The following is a 21,150-nucleotide window of genomic DNA, read 5'->3' as shown; positions in this document are numbered from 1 at the left end:
AAGACCTGTGTTTCTTTCAGCCTCTTAGCTTCGCTTTATTTGAATCTCTTCCATAATGCCAAACTAAGATGGGAGATGACTTTCCTGCAACGTGAAAAATCTTCGAAGGGTAATAGAGCTGTGCGGAGCCACGGAGCTTAATAAACCTGCTTCTCCTCCAAAGAGAACAAAAGTGAGTTCTTAGTTCTCTGGGGAAAACCTACTTTCAGGATTGAGATGAATTTAAACGCTGCTCCTGCCATCCTCCAGAGCCCTGCGTAGGTGCTTAGGAGACCCACCCCCTAAAGCGCTAGGACCGGTGGGTTTCCTTGCAGCCAGGAGCCAACACATGCTCTGACATGGGTTTTTAGGTTTCTCTTTTCCTGTTCTTTGTGTATTTCCCGCCACTTCCATCTGTCATCCCTCACCCTCCATCACCAAGCCTTGTCTGTTTGAGATTCTACTTTCATAAGCAACAAAGCAGAGGTAGGAAATTCATGTTCATGCTGCTGATATAAGTAAGTAACTGAGGGTTTTGAAATGAATGAATCAGTGTGAGGCTGAAAGATCCTTGGATTCAGAAGTTGGAGAGATGGTAGCATCTCTGGACATGATAGAACATTCTCTCATCAACTCACAGCAGCTGTGGTTTCCTGCAAAATATCTGGACAAGATCAAGCCCCCAACATTCCATCAGGGAGGCACATGAGCCCCCATCTCTACTGAGAAGGTATTTACAGTCGATGGTTGCTAAGTGTGTGGGAGTGTGGGGGGGTCAGTTTTCTTTAGGGGTACAATCTCGGGTGGGGCAGAATGACTATGCACTAGTCGATGGCCCCTCATCCATGTACATGGTCACTTACGGCAGCACAGCTTGTACTCAGTGGGTGCACTCTTTCCTCAGCCTTCTCTGCCATGCTGCTCATCTGCAGTAGATTTATTCTAACTGTCACTGTACTCTAAGACACTACATAACTTACCCATTTGTTATCTTTCTTCTATGTAATAAAATATGTTCCATGAGAACTGGTTATTGGCTTATTTTCTTTACTACTTCATCCTGAGGGATTGGAGTTAAATATGGAGTATGTGTGGTTTAAGTAGTTTGATATTTAGAAATAATGAACTATACTGAACATTTCTTAACAATCCAATTTACTATCCTACCAGAGATGTCCCTTGCTCATAGCGAAGAATAGGGGAGATTGTAGCAATAATTTAGCTAGTAGAAATAAACTGTCTGAAAATTCTTGACAGTGTATATCAAGAACCTCAAAAAGTTCCTTCTATTAGATCCATAATTCTGCTCCTAATATTCTATTCTAAAAAAACAAAAGCAAAGACAGGAACAATGTTTATGATAAATACTCTTTATAGGAAAGTGAAATGGGAGCCATTATATAGGAAGACCACATTTTGAATAAATTTTGATGTGGCCAGAAAAATGGAATATTATATAACCACAAAATATTTTATTCTTGAAGACTATTCAAAGAAATGGGAATACCAATTTAGATATATAATACCAAATTCACACATCATTTCAGGTGTCATTTGATGTGTCTATAAAACCAAAAGAAAAATCCAGTAAAAATGTTATAACACGAGTAATATGTGGTGATATTTTATTTGTGCTCTAATAAATAAAGTTTATCTGAAGATCAGAGAGAAAAGCCAGCCACTATATTAAACATAGAGGTCAGGCAGTGGTAGCACACGCCTTTAATCCTAGCATTCTGGAGGCAGAGATTCATCCAGATCTCTGTGAGTTCAAGGCCATACTGGGAACAGAGCCAGGCATGGTGGCACATGCCTTTAATCCCAGCACTAGTTAACCATAGAGGTCTGGAGGTCTGTACAGACAGACAGGAAGTGATAGAGCTGGGTAGAAAGAGGAAAGTGATATAGCCCAGCGGGGAGAGGAAGTAAGAGGGCAGGGAACAGAAAGGCATATAGGCATGCATATATAGGAAGTAGCTCTATCTGGAGGCTGAGGAGCTGGCAAGGTGAGGTTGGCTGTGGCTTGTCCTATTTCTCTAATCTCTCCGTTTCCACCCCAATATCTGGCTCTGGGTTTTTTTTATTAATAAGACCATTTAGCAATTTGTCTTATAGTACTATGACACAAGCTTACCATATTTTTACATACTTTATAAATTCCACAGAGTAAGCACAGTTATGTTCCTAACCAGTGAAAGTAAATGTTATGAAATTACCTATGCATTTATCAGAAATAGTCACAGATAGTCTAGCTAAGCTGGTTTAAGCTAACCTCAGCAGATGCCACTCCACATTCCCAAAGACACTCGACAGCTTTGTGCTCTTTAGCTGACATTTCCTACTGGTCTGAACAGCACCTGTGCCGTTTTCACACTGAGATGAATTCAAGTTCTATGCCAGTGAACTGTTTCTTGGGGCTTAAACTGACAAATGGTATATAATAGTCTTTGCGGAGAATGGCAGTTGGCACCTAGCAATGTCCCCAAATGTGTGCCTCTGTTGTTGTGTGCCAGAGCCCTGGCTTAATTGTGTAGGACCAAGTCTTAGTAGTATGGTTTGCATAAGAATGTCTAATGCCTACAGGCATGTCACACTGTTGCCTCCTGAAAACTCAACTGTGCCACATGTCTTGGCAAGGATGCTTCACATTTGTTCCTGTAATTGCCAAAGTGACTCAGCAAAGGAAATGACAGTTTGCTGCTTCCTCCTTAATCCTTTTATCGACTTATTTAACTTTTATGGCAAATGAATGAAATAAACAAAAATAAATAAATAAATGAAATATGACTGTAGAGTCAATAATGTATTTTTCATAAACATTAAGTATTAGGAAGAAGCCCTTCCTGAGGAAATCAATCCAGTTACAATAAAGTAAGCTTCTTATCTTCTCTAACTCTAGCAGCAAAATAAGGGTTCTTCAAACTAATAGAGAAAAACCCACCTACCATGTGAGATCCTTTCCTTCACTGGGAGTGATGAACAAGCATCTTGGGTGTTGATGTTTGCTTGTTTTTTTGTTTTGTTTTGTTTTGTTTTTTTTAATAAGCTCTCTCCAGGTAGCCCAGGCCAACTTCAGACTTGCTTTGTGGTTTTGGATGATCTCTTGTGAACTGACCTGACTCAGCCCACTGCTAGAATAGAACTGGCTAAGTAGGAGTTATTCTATAGAGCCAGTGTGGGTCGAGAAGATTCCTTTCAAAATGTTGAACAAGAATAAGTGCTGGCCATATGTCTACCTGGTTATGCCTCTGAGACTTGAGTTTCTGACTACAAACCCTGAACTCACATTGCTTTCAGAGAGAATGCTAAAATTGTTTTGTTCTTTCATTCTGCTCTGATGACAAAGAAAAACCATGACCTAAAACTCAAAGGATTGAAGTGGAGGAATGTCAACTCAGATGTAAATTTTCTTCTGTTTTATTAAGAGATAATTGTTTGACCTAGTATGAAATTGCTTAATGCTTTGTATCATATGACAAAATTACTCTGGGAGTTCCAATTAAATAGCTAGCTCTCCATACCTGCAAAACCAGTTCTCAAATGGCAAGCATTTCAATTAAATTAAATTCAGTTCTTTTTCAGCTGTCCCTCCTAAATTGAATTCAAATATATACCCTGCCAAAATAATAAGATGGCTGAAAAAAAAAAAAAACCCTGGATGAACTCCAACACCCAATAACTATGGTCCCATTACACAAATCTTGTCTCCATATACAGAAAAGTTGTTTCAAACCAACCCTAATGTTGCTGGGAAAACTCAGAGCAGACCAAAGTTGTTCATCTTAGGCTACAAAATCATAAATGCCTAGTTATTTGTTAAAAATAGTCTTTCCTGTCAAAATTATCCTGCAGGGTCTCTGCAGCCCACATGACCTCCCAGCCTGGCAGCATGCTAACCCCCAGGGAAGGACCTCAGGTTCCAAAGCAACTGAATGGCTTCTTCTTGGAATGGGTGCAGCTACTTCTCTTCCCAGACTCTCCAGTGCTCCCCCACCTGAAGCGGAGTCTGCTTTTGGCAGTTTTCAATAATGGACTACAAGGAGAATCTCTGATAATATGGAGTCTAGCAAGTCAGAATACCTATTCATACACAGTAGGTGATGTTCTATCTTTTAAAATATTTAACACATGACTGTGATCAATGGTACCAAAATCTGGGTAAATAATCAATGTCACAAGGACAACTAACAAACTGGTATGATACAATGTACCCCATTCACCCTTCCATATACAGAAATGCATACCTGCCCTTCTACAAAGGGTTATTAAAAGCTTTCTTTTTCTAGATCTATGTAAGACTTAGAAATAAACAGGAAGTTTCCTCTAGTCCTTAAAAAGAAGTGGGGGCAGAGGGAGCAGGCGTGGGTTCAGCTTTAAGCACTGCTTCCATTGGACAAAAGAAAACAAGGTTTTCAGGCATTAGCTGCCGCTGTGGTAATTGGCATATCGGATTATTCTTTAGTTGACACAAACAAAGACGAGTTAAACTCTGAGGAAGTATGTGAACATCTGGGTAGCGAGGACCACAGACAGGTGTAAGAAAGGTTGATAGGGGAATGTCTTTCTGAATGCTGCGAATATGTGTTGTTCTGATTGGTTGATAAATAAAGCTGTTTGGCCTATGGCAAGGCAGCTTAGAGGCAGGTGGGAAATTCAAAGAGAGAGACAGGAAGAAGGCAGGGAAAGACGCCAGCCTGCTGTCCAGGAAGCAGCATGTAATGTAATGGCACACAGGTAAAGCCACAGAACACGTGGCAACATATAGATGAACAGAAATGGGCTGAGTTTAAGTGTAAGAGCTAGTCAGTGGTAGGCCTGAGCTAATGGTTGAGCAGTTTTAAATAAAATGAGCTTCTGAGAGGCTGCAGACCAAGTAAGACACAGAAAAACTTCCAGCTACAAAAGGTTCTTAAGTATAAACTGATACACTCTTTTCCCCCATGCACCACTCCAAAATAACATTTGGTTTTTCTTTTGTTGTTGTTTTTGTCTATACTAGGATTTTTGAAAGAAATCTTGAGAGGAGAAGCAGGAAGAGGGGTGGGGTGGGGGTGGTAGTGTCTGGGAGGAGTTGGAGAGAGAGTGGATATGATCTACATATACCACCTCCACTTATGAAATTACCAAAGAATACAGAATAATATTTTCAAGTGACTTGAGTAGAGGAGTGGGGGTGGGGTGATCAAAACACATTGTACAAAACTCTCAAAGCATTAATAATATGGCAATAAGTAATCTAAAAGTCCGTCTTGAAAAGTACATTTCAATTTAAAGATCAAAATCTTTAGGACACAAGTAAAGGAATTCATAGAATACTAAAATATCTAGTAAGGGGCTGGAGATGGCTCAGTGGTGAAGAGCACTTGGTACAGAGTCCCAGTACCCACATGGTAAGCTAGAGGTCAGACATCACATCTTTTGTCATTCTCTTCTGAACTCTGCAGATGCATGTGGTGCACATACATACAAGCAGACAAAACATTAATACACACAAAAATAAATCTAAAAGAAAACTTTTAAAAATACCTGGTTTAGATCTCTTTTATCATCGCCTTAAAACTAAGACCTTTTGGGCTACAGAGATGGCTCAGTGGTTAAGAGCACTGGCTGCTCTTTTAGAGATCAAGTTCAATGCCCAGTAACTACATAGTGGTCCACCATCAGGATCTGATACCCTCTTCTGGAATAAAGGCGTACATGAAGATAGTGTACTCATACATAAAATAAATAAATGAAACTTTAAGCAAACAAAAACTAAGACCTTTTAAGTAACTAGAGGCCATTGCCAAGAGAGAGAGAGCCTACCCCTCACACTGCTAGAGGGCCAGGGACCAGAAGCTGTCAGCCCAGAAACCTAGGAAAGAACCAAACATGACTGGCCAAAAAAAAAAAAAAAAAAAAAAGTCAATGAAATGATTTCTAATGATATTCTGCTACACTTCTAGTAGACCAGAGCCTAGCCAAATGATCGTCAGAGAGGCTTCTTTCATCCAGTAACGGATAGAACCCACAGACAGACGCTAGACAGAGCTCACAGAGATCAAAGTGACGATCAGGGAGCCTGCAAGGGTCTAAGCCAGGTCCTCTGCATATATGTTATATTTGTGTAGCTTAGTATTCTTGTGGGACTCCTAACAGTGGGAGCAGGGAGTGTCTCTGACTCTCTTGCCTGCTTTTGGGACCCTTTTCCTTCCTAGTGGGTTGTCTCACCCAGCCTTGATATGAAGGGATGTGCCTAGTCTTAATGCAATATGATATGCCATGTTGGGTGGATATTCCTGGGAGGCCTGCTCTTTTCTGAAGGGAACTGGAGAAGGTGGAGTGGATCTGGGAGAGAAGGGGAGTAAGGGAGGGAACATTGTTGTGGGGACGTAATAGATGAGAGAAGAATAAATAAAAACTTTAAAAAGAATCTGAGCAGTAGCTAGTGCCCTTCAGATTCTTTCCACTTGACCTTACTTAACTTGGTCGATAACCACAGTGAAAATCAATAAGCCCTGGTTTTCCCAATGAATCTCTCTCTAGAGACTGTGGCAGTCTCTTCTGCTGGCTCCTGGCCAGTACAATGTGGAAAAGAAAAGGAAACAGAGTTGTCATAGACATGAAATGATATTACATTTCATCTGCAAGTGGGCCATAGCTTTGAGATGTATCTTTGTTTCATATGCACACACAAACACATGCCTGTGCACACAAGCTTGCACAAGGGTCTACTCATAGAGCCCTAGTAATCATTGGCACCTAGGGGGTGTGTGGAAGAATTTGAGGGTGTCATTATGCATACAGACTTGTGTAGCAGATGAATTTCTGCTGACATGTATTAGAGGAGACCCACAATAGCCAGAGGAGTAGACAGAAACATTCCCTGTGAGAGGGAAGTCGGAACTGCCTATCATGCAGACTTGAAAGCTAATGGACACTTGGTAAATGCTGACTTTCCATTACAGACAGATGAAATTTGTGCTGCTGGTTATCTCAGATATCACTGGCATCGGAAGTCCTGAATCTGTGACTGCAAAGACCTCATTATATCTCTCTCTGTATCCACCCAAATATTTAGCTATAATTCTTCAGCTTACATGTCATTGTGTTTTCTACTTTAAAATTCACTATACTTTGGATTTCCTAGAGTAATTAAGGAATATGTTTTGGAACTATTTTGATAATGCTAAAAACATTTAAATCCCTTACACACCCTATTGACAAAAGTAATCTTGACAAATTTCCAGGGATAATTTGGGGGGAAATTTACTAAACTTCCAAGCATATGACTGCCTGGTAGCTTCCTGATGTGCTTGAAAATTATCTCATTTTGCATTTAACTATAGAGTTTACAATATTGTACATTTCAAGGCTATAGAGACCTAAGCAACATTCTTGCATATTGTAGTGGCATTCATTTTGAAATACAAAGCATAATGTGACCACTAGGTGGTGACATAGACCGCTCATCAAGGTCATACTTTTTTTTTGCCAGCATTTAGAATCACAATTATTAACTCCGCATGGAGAAAAAAAATAAATAAAGGTTCATCTGTGGCATGTTCTCCTAGTTTTTGTGAAAGCTCTCAGTACAAGAAAGACTTTGGCTAAACAGTAACTTCTAATCCCATGTTGTTCTGTTATTTACTATTATATCTGCCTTAAGAATTTTCTGCCTAAAAGAAGTGCCTACAAAAGCTCCTTTTTTTTTTTCTGTGTTCCTATTAATAATTAATAGCTGATGATTTACAGCAATGGTAAAATTTATTCAGAAGTAAGGTCACATATAATCTATCCACCAAACATCTTTACAGAAGGACTGATAAATGCACCAATGCACAAAAATGAAACACCTGCTGTGTGAATCTGAAAACATGTTCTGAAAATATCATACCTGTACTACAAGCTGAATTCTCTCTGCCTGGGACCCACTATATCACTACTGAACTCTGAGAGCTACAAACAAAATCCAAATATAACCCATACCACCAAGGACAAGCAGATTATTACCAAAAAATACAAGCAAATTCTGTATATAAAACACTTTTTGAAGAGGGTGGGTACTTACCTACAACTCTCTCTCTCTCTCTCTCTCTCTCTCTCTCTCTCTCTCACACACACACACACACACGCACACGCACACGCACACGCACACATGCATGAACATACATATCACTTTTGTAAGAGGCTGGGTACCTACTTACAACACACACACACTCACACACTCACGTAGATGCACACACACTGATAAGTAGTTAGCTTTTCACTAGGTAACCTTTAGAGTCAATGTCGGTCTTTCTGAACACAAGGCAAATGGTTATCTGAGAAAAAGGCACAGGGACCTCCTGTTACAAAAATCAAAACATTTGGTACCATTCAAATGCCTTCCCTCCTGGATAGCTCTGGTACACAATAGGCATTTGTTTGTAGTCTGCAGGGGTCACATTTAACTGTTCTGCTTGAAGGAGGCAAATGCCTTCCCTACAAGGTAGGTATACCCTCTTTTGATCCATGCACTCTGGTCTGGGTCATGATTTATTTATGTTTCACTGGGGGTTATGGTTTTTCTGTTATCATTTAGTTGAACCCACAACTGAAAAAGAAAAGAGCAGCTTTGTTTCGGAGCAGAAAGAGGCATTTGTCTGGGTGTTGCTACCCACTGGAAGCCTGCAGTTGGATTCCACCAAACTGAATACGCTGAAGGGAAGGAAAATTAACTTGGGGTCTCCAGATAGCTGTTAAAGTGGCAATGTGCCCATTCTTTTCCTAGCTGGCGAAGTTCCGTGCAGGAGAGACAATCTGGCCCCTCTTGAGTACAGCACTAATCTTGCGAAATGTGTGAGTTCACTGCCTGACAAAGCAGCAATTATCCACAGCATTTCCAGAGGGATGTAAGTGACTCCCACGGTGAGACCACTGTGAGACAGGGGCCCCAGGCAGAGCCCATGGAGCAACATGCACTTAATCCATGCAAAGCACTGTGCCAGGGGGCTCCTCCTCCGCTCAAGCTTGTTTGCACAAGTCGTCAGTCATGAAATGCTAAGGAATTAAATGCCGGAGAAAGTGCCAAAGCCACTCAGCTTCTTTCTCTTTGCTTTTTCCATGGTTATGCATTGCCTTAAAGTAATTAGCAGTTAAATTTAAACATGTGCGTGTGATTCCAAAGTTTCCTGTGGCCGTGCTGGAAAGGGGATGCCTGCATTCATTAAGTTTTCTTCACTTGCCGGACAAACTTGTCAATTACAAGTTGATTTTCCAGTGGTGGCAAACCCTGGATTTCAGCGATTTAAACCATCATTAAACATCTGAGCACCAAGAACAAAAGGTATAGACATGAGTTCTATGCCCTAGAACCACACTATGACTCATAATATCCTGCATGTAAGTTCAGAAGAAACATCTGTTGATTCAAATCAAATTAAACCACAACAGAAGTAAAATTTTTCATTAACAATGTCGTGGTCTTTGGTAGAAAGAAATCTACAGTCTTCTACTCATGACTAATACGTTAAAGGCTGAAGAGAGAGCATATGTTTTTCTTGGCTTTTGGGTTAATATAATGAAGCCTGCAAAGTTTAACATAATTAAATTAATATTGACATGCAGTGTGACTTGTTCACAAAGATGTGGCATTTGGCTTGGAGCTAAAACCACATCACAGATGAAGCATGCACAAATATCTTTTTTAAAAGTCTTCTAAAGCTTCCTAGTTGAATATATCAAACTCAAAGATTCTTTTGTAGGAGAACAGAATTTTAAAAATATTTTTAGATTTCACTGACACACAATAACATATGTTTTAACATACAGTATAATATTTCAATATATGGAAACAACATGAAATAATCCCATTAGAGTACCTGATCACCTCAAACATTTATTATCTCTTTGTGGGAAAACTCAAAATTCTCTCTACTTGTTACTTTGAAAAATATTGTTTGAAAAACTTATATATATATATATATATATAATTAAAACTTATAGATATTATTTTAAAAACATATATATGTATATATGAGGATTTTATTTGGGATCATCTTCTGTCAAATCATATACAACCGTTTCTTGTGGTTAGAAACCTATGAACAAGTCCAGCAAACATCTCTGAATTAGCTGGCATTCCCAGTTCCCTTTTGTTGCCCATGACATGCAGGAGACAAAGGACAGAACCTTTGGTGTTTGTGACAGGACAGTAATGGCACATTACTGCGGAAGAAAGGGTAATGGTTTATTGTCTGTGATTTCTTACCACCTTTCTCTGTTCCTTTAGGATGTCTCTCTAGGTTATAGACTATTTTTGTATTATATCTATTCATTTCAAAGCTATTTTCCCCACAATGCACTGTTTGTCAGACTTATATGTCTATTTTATGAAAAAAGGGAAAGGATCTCTAAACGCAAAGGCAAGCCCACACCGATGTGGCTTTTTATGTGTCACAACTCTAGTAACAGGTTGGTGAAAAAGGGAGCAGATTCATCAGAATTCATGTTAGCATGACAATATTAATTACACTTACTAAAATGGGGAAGGAGATTCAGTCATTGCTCAGAAGTACTTTAAGTGGATTTTCCATAAAATGGCAATTAAAATTTACTATATCATTAGTTAACCTATTTTAGTCTACAACACAACTATTAGGTGCAAGCTAAGATGGTTAGAATTAGAAATATGACATTTATAGTCCTATGATTCAGTAAACTTATTCTAGAACTTACTGAGAAACACACAGATTTGAGGAAGACTCCATAACATCCCTGCAGTTGACTGGACAGTGAAGGGAGAGATCTAGGATGGCTTGTACTTCAGAAGCCAACAGCCTCTGAGGGCTCCACAGAGACTACTGACAAAGCAGGACTGACAGACGTAAACATGTGAAAGCATGTAGAAATTGCCAAAGAATGAAACCAGAGAATTTTTTTTTTTAAATCAAATCTTCTAAAAGCTTCCTAGCTATTGTAGGACAGTGAATTTCCCTTCCTTAATTTCTGGACATCCATTCAAAGTGCCATGTCTTTTGAAGTAGTTCCTTCCATGTCTCTGATACATGAATGTAGACATTACTGGGGTTGGGAGCAGGCTAACCACAGTGAGGTCAACGCATGCCATGGGGAGTCCCCTTCCCTTATAAGAATATTATTTCTGGGGGGGGGGTCAAAGAGAAATAAATAAATATGGACGCAGCTTTAAATCTAAGGCCCATGGCTTAATTCTCAACCCCTTGTTGAGGGGAGCATTAAATGAAGTGTGCAAGATATTCCAATGTATTGAGATGAACTTAGAGCAAGAGTTGAGAACATGCTTAGCATCGGGGCAAATGTATGGAAATCACAATAATGAGAGGTCATGATTTACTAAAAGATTTGATAAACCTGTCTGCCTCCATCTTCGACTGAGAAGTTATCTTTTACCAAAAACAAACTAGGTTTATTTTGTTTGTGATTAAATCTTAGTTTCTCAAGGACTGGGCTGTGCCTCACCTGTAACCTTAACTACAAATGATTCTGTACTGCCTGTTTCAGGAATGGACAATCATGCTGTTGTTTCCAAAAGTTATGATGGCCACCTTGTTATGACCACCTTGCAGCCATGCCTGTTTCAGGAGGTTGTTATGACCAACTTGTGCTTACGTTCTGCTTCTGCAACTCCACTTTTTGCCTGCCAAGTCCCCTATTTGGAAAGCCCCTACTCCTGAGTTATAAAAAGCCTTATCTTCACATGTCCAGTGCTGATCTCTCGAACTCTGCCTTAGTGAGAGGCAGCCCATGTGCATGAATAAATAAGCTTGCTTTAATCAGTTTGGCCATGGATTTATTCTCGGTGGTCTTTCTCCTCAAATCTATGAAATCAACAGATTGTATCTTAAAATATAGCAAATGGAAGTAGTGTGCTTTGTCTGCAGTGCTGATAGAATTTTATAGTGAAAGCAAAGGGAAGACACCGAATGAAGAATCTTAAGAAAGGAATAATAGCTCTAAACAGGGTAACTCCATCAAACTGCTCACCTCAGGGTCCAGGGCACCCCACAGAAGAGGAGATGGAAAAAGTATAAGGGCCATAGGGGATGGAGGACACCAAGAGAACAAAGCCTTCTAAATAAACATGATCAGGACATGTATGAACTCATAGAGAGACTGAGGCAGCATGCATAGGAACTGAATGGGTCTTCACTAGATGGGGTCCTAGAGCTAAAAGGAGAAATGGACACATGCTCCATCCCTAACACAGAAGCTATATCCTATTGAAAACTACTTGAGAATGGAAATTTAGTTTGCTCCCAGGGAGTCTTGCTGGGAAACAAACTGCTCTTAAGGGCAGGCCGCATGCCCAGCAGTAGACGGTCAACAGAAAATAAACCCAACAGCATCTTTGGAGGTTCTTTGTCTCATAATATCATGTCAGGACTCCTTCTCCTCCTCCTCCTCCTCCTCCTCCTCCTCCTCCTCCTCCTCTTCCTTCCTTCCTTCCTTCCTTCCTTCCTTCCTTCTCTCTCTCTCTCTCTCTCTCATTGGTGTTGTTTAAATTTCTTATTATTTTTCTTTTTCTTCTCTCTTCTTACCCTACAAGTCCTTTGCGTATCTATTATAGCTTCCAATTTAGTATTTTTACGAGATTCCTGAGTGTGAAAATTACTGGGTCTCTGTTTCTTGTGCCTTCTCTTGGGCTCTTTTCCTTTTGTTTGTTTGTTTTGTCCTAACCCAATGTGTTAGTTTTCATTCTATCTTATATTGTACTTTATTGTTATTATCCTATAGAAGCCTGTTTGTTTTCTAATGAAAGACAGAAAGGGGGCTGGCTCTGGATGGGAGGGGACGTGGGGAGGAACTGGGAGGAGTAGAGGGAGAGGAAGCTGTAATCAGAATACACTAGGTAAGGAAAAAAATCTATCTTCAATGAAAGGGGGAAAAAGAAAGAAAAAGAGGTATAAAAAGAGTTCAATGTCCAGGGAGAGGGAATGTCAGTGGCAGCAGAGAAAACACTTGAGACAAACCATTCATTTAACAATTGGTGCAAGGAACAACCTCAAAGTCAGCTAACAGCATAAATGCCTAATAAGAAAAGTTTGTCTACATTCTCAGGCTTTAATGCATGCTTAACTTGGAGAATTTAACTTAGTGGCTTTGAACACATAACTAAGGTGACCAGGAAAGGGATTCATAGCCCAAGTCAGTATTTCTGATAGAACACTGGGTGTTGTCAGACGTACTGAAGGTGAAGAGCAACTGACCAGGAGAAAGCCAAGAAACAAGAGGAAAGCCGAAATGTGTTGAGAAAAATAATGACAAAAACATAAATTGCAAGAGATGGTTGGATACTATTGTATTCAGAACTATACTTTGTGAAATTCATTGGGCAAATACCCCCAAAAATAATGAAAAGATTTCTCAACTGTAACATAACCAAGAGTTTGGCTTTTTATCAATATTATTAACATTTTATTACAGAGGCCAATAAATTGTAAAGATTAATCAAAATCTGAGGAATACAGGCAATTCTGATGACTTAGCCAAATGGCATCACTAATTTAGCACAGGCCCATGAATTGAATTAGTCTAACTATGAAGTACAATCATGTTAAATATGATACGATTATACTATGAATTTATTGGAAACAAAGTTTAGTTACTTCAATAAATGAAATCACTGACACTGAGATCTAATTAAAGCTTTTTCCCCCATGGATTATATTGATTATTCTCAGATACCGAATAGCAAAAGATAGCATCAGGTAAATAGCAAATATTTTTCTGTTCCTTTTGCTACCACTCTACCTCCCAAGATGGATAACTCTAATAACAGTCAAACAAGAAAATTGTGAGGGAGTGGAAGAGGAGAGAAAGCAGTCTAATACAGAAACGAGGTCCCTGAAATTACATATGGCCAATTCCCTTTCCCCAAGTGTAAACAGGTACTGTTTTTTCAGATGAAGATTTGGGCACTAAAAGGGACATGTTCAAAAGCAGAAAGCCTTGGAATAAACAGTGAAACAAAGGGAAGCTCTTTTAGCAAGTGCCTGCATGGAGATGGGGACTATGCAGAGATCTAGGACGGAGTTCAGGAGACACCTAGGCTGTCTCAGAAAGGATGAGGACAGAGGGAAGGGTGGATCTGAAGGAGAAAAGTGGGCCAGAGATCAGTCAAATGTGGACAGGCTGGTGGGCGGCTGTGTTCTTCTGTTCCCAGAAGTTCAAAGTTAGGGGACACTCCTTAACATGTTTTTATTTGTTTGACACAGAGACTGGATTAAGAAGAAACCACGGGTTTATCAGTTTGTTCTGGATGTACTTTTGTCATTTCTTTGATAAACCTTGCTTGTTTACATGGTTTATTTTAGTCAAGGCTTGGTCCTAAGACTTTAATAATATGTGTGAATTATTGAGACTATAGCTCCAGTTGATGTTCTGTGGTTATTGTGTTACATTATTCTGTCTTCCCTTAAAAATATCCCAAACAGATATTTCTCCCTTGAAAAAAGTGCATTGCTCACTATTTTGCTAAATTTAAAGTCAATCTTGAGTGTAGAAATGATAATTAGATTAACTTTACAAGATGTTTCTGCCTACATGAAAAATGCAAGGTCACAGACGGGGCAGAAGGATCACCAGAGAGAGAAGAAAGGAAGACAGTTGCAAACTGTTATCTTCTTAGCATGGCACAGCCATCGAAAATATGATCTCACAGCAGCTATGTTTGCCTACACTGGACCTTCACAAGACTGGGCCTGTCAACGGGCACGCGTACATTCAGGAGGGACTCCAGGCTCTATCCCTCCCTGCTGAACAGTTGGCCACTGATGGCTTCAGGGGAAGACATAGTCATTGTCTTCAGATGTGTACCCAATGGTGATCACATCAGGTTCCAATGTATAGCTCTAAACCCAAGGTCACACAGGCCACTCTAGTGAAACTCAATGGGACACAAAACAGGACAAAAAGGTGTGAATGTGGGAAAGGGGTTTGTAGAGAGGAGAGAAGATGACAAGAGAAAGAGAGGGAGAGAAGAAAGGATGAGAGTAAGACTGATGAGAATGCACTACAGCTTTACATACATATATGAAACTGTCAAAGGACGTCTAATAAATACAAAAATAACCAACACAAACAAAAGTGACTTGATTTGCTTTCTTGTGGAGTAGGAAAAAATGGTATCACAAGCTCACCTGTATGTCACACATATGTCAGAGAAGGTACATTCCCTAAGGTATTTTTAATACTCCATATAGTTGCCAGAAAAAGGTCAATCTGGTCTTATTGAGCTAAGCTTACAGGGCTCAGTGATATAGGCTTTATTCTAGATGTGACAGGAAATCAAAACGGGGATGGGGAGGGAAGTAGGGGCCCAGATCTACAAGACACATGTAGTACCAAGCCAACTTGACCAATTGAGCCATGAGCATTCGGTTTCTGTTCTAAAGAGCAGCTCACAAGGAACTACACCTCTCCCTAAAGTGTGAGAAGGGAAGACTCGCAGTAGTTAGACTTGAGCAGAAACTATTGTAGGACTCTGGTTATTGTACCAGATTTCAATAAGGGGAAGCAGTAAAAGCCTGATGCCTGTTCCAGCTCATCTTGTTATGACTTGGTTCAGAAATGTCCCTCAGCAGCCCATGGTTTGACTGCTTGCTAGTCAGCAGTGTTATTATCTGGATGGAGTTGGGGAGCCTCTAGGAAGTGGGACCTACCTGGCAGAGTGGATGTTTAGAGGTGGGACTTGGAAGGCTATTGATTGCCTGGTTCCTGAGTCCAGTCACTCTCTGCTTCCTCAGCTGCCATGTTGTAAGGACCCATCAAGCTCCGTCCATTATCAGCTATTCTATATTGCCCTCCTTGCACAGTACAAGAAATCTTCCCTCCCTGAAGTTATTTCTATCATGTATTTCCATCTCAGGGAAACCAAATTATCTTGCCAAAAGCCTCCTTATGATCTTCAATGACAAGTAGTGCTAATTTCCCAGACACAGTGATGACAGAGAGGGAGCCAGCTGAGCTTTATTTTACTCAAATAAAAATCATAATAAATTACGCTGTTTAAGCACACCCAGAAGGGACGAGCCGGAAGAAACATTCACTGTGGACACAGTCCTGAGATCAGGTACAGGCCTCATAACAGCAGTTTGGGGACTCTGGACAAAGAACTCAACTAACTGCTGAACTCATTGGATATCTAGACCCGGATGTGTGGGGAGCCTAAGAGTCCAGAGAAGAGCAGATCTTCCAGAAGTAGACAAGAGTTCGGGACTGAATCCACAATGACCCCCCTCCTTTTGCCAAACACAAATCCAGGTGACTGGCAGGTAGTAAATAAAATTTAATCATTTAAGTAACTCATATACAAGAGCTTAAACCTAAGACTTAAAAATTACCTATAGTTTTTCCTGTTATCAATTTTAGAACTTAATTTACACTTACTGTCCACCTGAGTGGATCTCAATGCTGATGGCATTTCATGAACACTGGGGAATTGCCCCAGAACCACAGCTGCTGGAGGTTTTGCTAGAATACATCTGGACTGAGGCCTGGGAAAAGGTGTTTAATTATTCTCCCCAAGTGACTGTTATGAACAGTGGCACCAAGTGCGTCCAGTGTAGCAAATCACAGCTGGGTGAGTATTAAAACACTGGGTCTCTTGTCCATTCAGTTTAAGAACTTACTGCACTACATACTGAGCGGCAGGCCAGTCTGGCCTACATAGTGAACCCCTTCCTAAAAACCAAAACAAACAAAAAAAGAAAAAGCAAACAAAAACAAAACAAAACAGGTACAGTTTAAGCAGAGTTGTAGCCAGAATTTCCAAGTCATATTTCTTACGTTAAGAAACAGAAATAAATAAGACATAAATCAAGACTCTTCAGCAGTACTGAAATGGAAGGAGATTTACAACACTGTAAACTTCCTTACATTAAAAATCGAACCCTTTTCCTACGTAAAAATGAGCCCTGCTTTTTAGTGGGATTTCACTGCAATTGTGTAAGAAGAAAAAAGTACTTGTAAAAGACTGTCTTGCCTCTCTCACATTTATTCTTTCCCTTTTTGCTTCAAAGCTAAAAAAGCAAAGCTAACCATCTGGAAGGATGGGGCAGCACAGCTTTTATTGTCTAGCTGTCCCTTTCTGCAGAGTCTGCTCTACTGTCCTTTAAGAGTGCCACAGCTCTGGGAGAGGGCCCTGGTGGCTGGATGAGGCCCCATACTCCTTACTTGCTTCACAGAGTGATGCTAGCCAGCCCATTGCTCTCTCTAACATAAAACCCGTGCCTGGTACCCTAATGCTTTCATTCTCCTCAGCATCTTACCAGGGCGCTGCCATCAGTCCAGCGGAAGTCGTGTTCAAACATCTTGTCATTGAGGCCTATCCACTGGTAATCATGACCCAAACCTAAGGGACAGAAGGCAGATGTTTTACCACTGTTCCAAAGCACCACTTCAAGGAAAAATACTTTCAGAGTGAGTTATGTGTCCTCTTCTCTGGTTTTTTTTCTCAGTTGTTCATAAGAATAAAATCTTTCCCAGTTTATCCTTCTTCCACCAATGAGCACTAAATTAACAAGCACGTTTTCAAACACTATGAAAAAATTAATAATATCAGAGGCAGTCATTTCCTTGGAAATTAACAGTAGCTAAATACTTTTCTATCTTTACTAGATAGAAAGTAATCACTTACTTTTCTTGTTAATCTATGCCATTTTCAAAGATTTAGTAGACCACTGAAATACACTAGATTTTATTATACATTCTCCCTTCTCTTGGAAAAAAATACAACTTTGCTCAAAACAATAAACATGAAGGCCAAGTAGGTCTGAAAAATTACTTTCAAAGGTATTTTCCATGACATAAATCGCTAACTAAAATATCATGCAATAAAGTTCAGTGAACTCTACCCAAATCACAAATTAACAAAACTATTTCAGAAGAATAGAAGGCATCATGAGGATACATTTAATTGAACATCCATGAGCAAAGTAGTTCTACTCATGTGCTATATAAAAACTAGCTGCCCCCTCTTTCCTATGAGTTAAGATGTTAGGAGACAGTCCCAGTACTTGGTTTTATGAGCTTTCAATCTTCACCTCTCTGTGATCTTGATGGGCAGCTCACTTTCTAAAGTTAGGAGACCATTGGAGGAAAACCAGTGCATACAGAGTTACAATTAGGGTGCTATTCACAACTCTACTGTAATTTGCAGGAAAAAAAAAAAAAAAACTCAAATCAACTTTATGCTTCACTTTGACAACACATAAAAATAGTTAACATAGAAATGGTGGTGATAACTGACCATGATAATTACTATATTGAGCAACAGGAGATAACCCTTCATGTGAAGGGGAAAATAAAGATCAAATAGCAATTACTCATGATTCAACCTATACGCTACTGTTCCACCTGTCACTGCCGGAATGCTAAGTAATGACTTCTTGTACCATATCTGAAGGTATTCTGAAGTGGAGACATAACGTGGGTTATCTTATATAGTTCACAGGTGAGAGACTTCATAAACTGAACGAAGGCACAGAGAACTACTTTAACTGGGATCCACAAGAAGCTAAGATACTGGAAGGATGAGTGAAGTCCCAAACAGTTCACGTCCGGTACGTACGATTCACAAACATTTGTTCCTCGTGAGACAGGATGCTGGTGAGGTGGGCGCCCTGCAGACGACACTCCCTTTCAGCGGCATCCCACGTGCGGCGATGAGCAAAGTATTTGTAGCACTGCCCTTGGAATTTGTGCCAGCCGTAATCACAAGTCTCAGTGTCTGTGAAGAAACAAGGCCAAGATTTATTAGACTTACCTACGTCATTCGAACTTGGCTCCTCAGTTCCTGTGTTGATAGGACACCCAAACTAGTATCTATGCAATGTCCCTGAAGTAAAATGATTCTTAAGTTTTGGTCACAGTGACAAAGACATCATTGTAAAGTAATTCTATCGGATCCTGGTCAAGTGGGCAAATACACATCTTTGGACTGGAAAGGCACTAATTGCAATTTCCTTAATTAAAGACAGTTTCAAAGGAGACAAAACCAGCAGAGCAACCAGCTTAAAGCCTCTCAGGCTGCAGAGCGGCTGACTTACGTGTGAAATAGTTGCCACTAATTTCTTTTCAACACACCTTTTCTAAGCTGATCATTCACTAGTGATGGGACAAAGATTCCCACTAACAGGGTCATGAACACTATATTTGTACAATGACTTCGAAAGTTCTGGAAGAGTTCACTCCCCGGTGAGCTCTCTGGGAGGCCACGGCTCTTGTCATGTAAGATTTATGAAAGGAATAACTATCCTGGGCAGGCAGCTTTGGGGACATCGTTTGGAGTGTGTGCTTTCTCCCCCCCCCCCCCCCCCCCCGCAAAAAAAAAAAAAAACAAGTGGGAAGTTCCAATGCAAAGGCACCAAGTTTTGGAGTTAATTAAAAGTCAGACTACCAAGTCTTTCAATTACCTATGCTGAAATAATTTTGATCTTTGGAAAATATATCTCACAAGTACATTGAAACAGTTCTATGTAAAAACAAACAAAACTGCAGCATTAATGGAATTTTATAAACCAACAAGGACCTTCCTGATCTCCAAATAAAATTTACTTTCCCTTTTTTTACCAATTCATAGATTTTACCAATTCATAGATTTAAAAAAAATCAAATTCTGCCGGGCGGTGGTGGCGCACGCCTTTAATCCCAGCACTCGGGAGGCAGAGCCAGGTGGATCTCTGTGAGTTCGAGGCCAGCCTGGACTACCAAGTGAGTCCCAGGAAAGGCGCAAAGCTACACAGAGAAACCCTGTCTCAAAAAACAAAACAAAAAAAAACAAAAACAAAAACAAATCAAATTCCAGTGCTTGTTGGATATGCTACCCATGGAACTCAAAGCCCTGACTTCGGTCTAATTGATTCCTCTATGCATAGTTTTGAGATTTTTCATCCTGAGAGATTTGATTTTTTCCCCCTGACTTCAGTGTTTCCAGTCACAATTTGCAACGGATGTGGCTCATCTCTGCAAACAGTCACAGGTCCAGTTTAGTCTGCTGTTTGGATGCAGGCAGCTGCTGACTTACTGCTTTGGATAACGTGCCCTGGAAGGTTGCCTTGTGATACTGTTTGGACCTCACCAATTCTCAAAGGAGGGACATATGACACAGCTATGTGATTCAGTGGGAAGTGTCTGGCAGAACCCCAAAGGAAGCCAGTGTTGGTCAGCTGGATGTTAGTTTGCCTTTGGGAAAAGTTCGCTTGCAAGTATTAAGTAATGGGGGGGGGGGCGAGGGAAGTCAGGGAAGAAATCAAATTCCATGTATGAGCTTCCCTGGACTGGAAGAGTTGGAAACCTCTTAGAACACGTTTCCTGCCAAAATCGATACTGCAAGATTGTAACTGCACAGCTTGTCTTAACCCTGCAATTCACCGTTTATATTAAGATGATAAGGCATACAGCGTTAGGACCCAAATTTCTGATTACTACAACAGGAAATACATCTGGGCATACTTTCTTATCTTCTAAAAATGGAATGATGTCAGTTTTGCTTTCTTTTCCTGTCTTTTGTCATTAAGATGGATTGTCAATAACTCTGCTTTTCTTTTCCACAAAAGCAAAACCATAAAATTCAAGAGCTTGACCACATCCTTTACAGCTTGGTTATGGCTTATCCTCTAGAGGTCCATTTGCTGGAGACCAGTCCCTGGTACTGGGGTATCAAGAGGTGGCAGAACAAGAGATGAGCCTGAATGGAAGGTAATTAGGTGAAGGGGTGCTGTGACGCTAATGCTTTTTCAGGTCTTAACATAGGTGCTTATGAGAAGAGCAAGGCTGCCCTCTTAGGTCTCCAGTCTGCCTCTCTTTTGACCTCTCACCTCTGCAGGAGATTGGTTTGTGTTCTGCTTCTCCTTCCTGTCATGGTATGGCAGGTCAGCCCCATCAGAGACCAAATAGATGGAGTTACCCTGTCTTGAACTTTCAGCCTGCACGATTGGAAATTAAATAACCCTTCCCTTCATTAAGCAGTTAGCATCAGGGAGTCTGTTACAGCACACCAAAACAGACAAAGGCCTTCCTTAGCTCATAAGTGCACAGAGTCTTATAAGAACATGGGCCCAGATACCAAGGAGCCACGTGTGCATTAAGACCAAGATAGGAGAGTTTACCACCTGTACTATCTAAGTGAAACAGAGCCCTTTTCAAAAATTGGAGAGCTAGGAATTGAAC

The 21,150-nt window shown here is 40.3% G+C and overlaps 1 protein-coding gene across 3 annotated transcripts in view; it reads right to left on the bottom strand.

The window, feature by feature from the left end:
• The window catches only part of Vcan (versican), a 103,249-nt gene that overhangs the window by 11,191 nt on the left and 70,908 nt on the right, over nt 1-21,150 (bottom strand). For all 3 annotated transcript variants that reach the window (XM_028854152.2, XM_028854149.2, XM_028854151.2), the window contains 2 exons: nt 18,551-18,709; nt 17,250-17,332 (listed from right to left, as the gene is read on the bottom strand). In XM_028854152.2, coding sequence (XP_028709985.1) covers nt 17,250-17,332; nt 18,551-18,709 — 242 coding nt within the window. The remainder of the gene's footprint in view (nt 1-17,249; nt 17,333-18,550; nt 18,710-21,150) is intronic.

Source organism: Peromyscus leucopus, chromosome 11, assembly GCF_004664715.2.
Source record: "Peromyscus leucopus breed LL Stock chromosome 11, UCI_PerLeu_2.1, whole genome shotgun sequence".
Lineage (NCBI taxonomy): Eukaryota > Metazoa > Chordata > Mammalia > Rodentia > Cricetidae > Peromyscus > Peromyscus leucopus.
The sequence above is the reverse complement of the archived record's forward strand: the minus strand, read 5'-3'. Positions and strand labels throughout refer to the sequence as shown.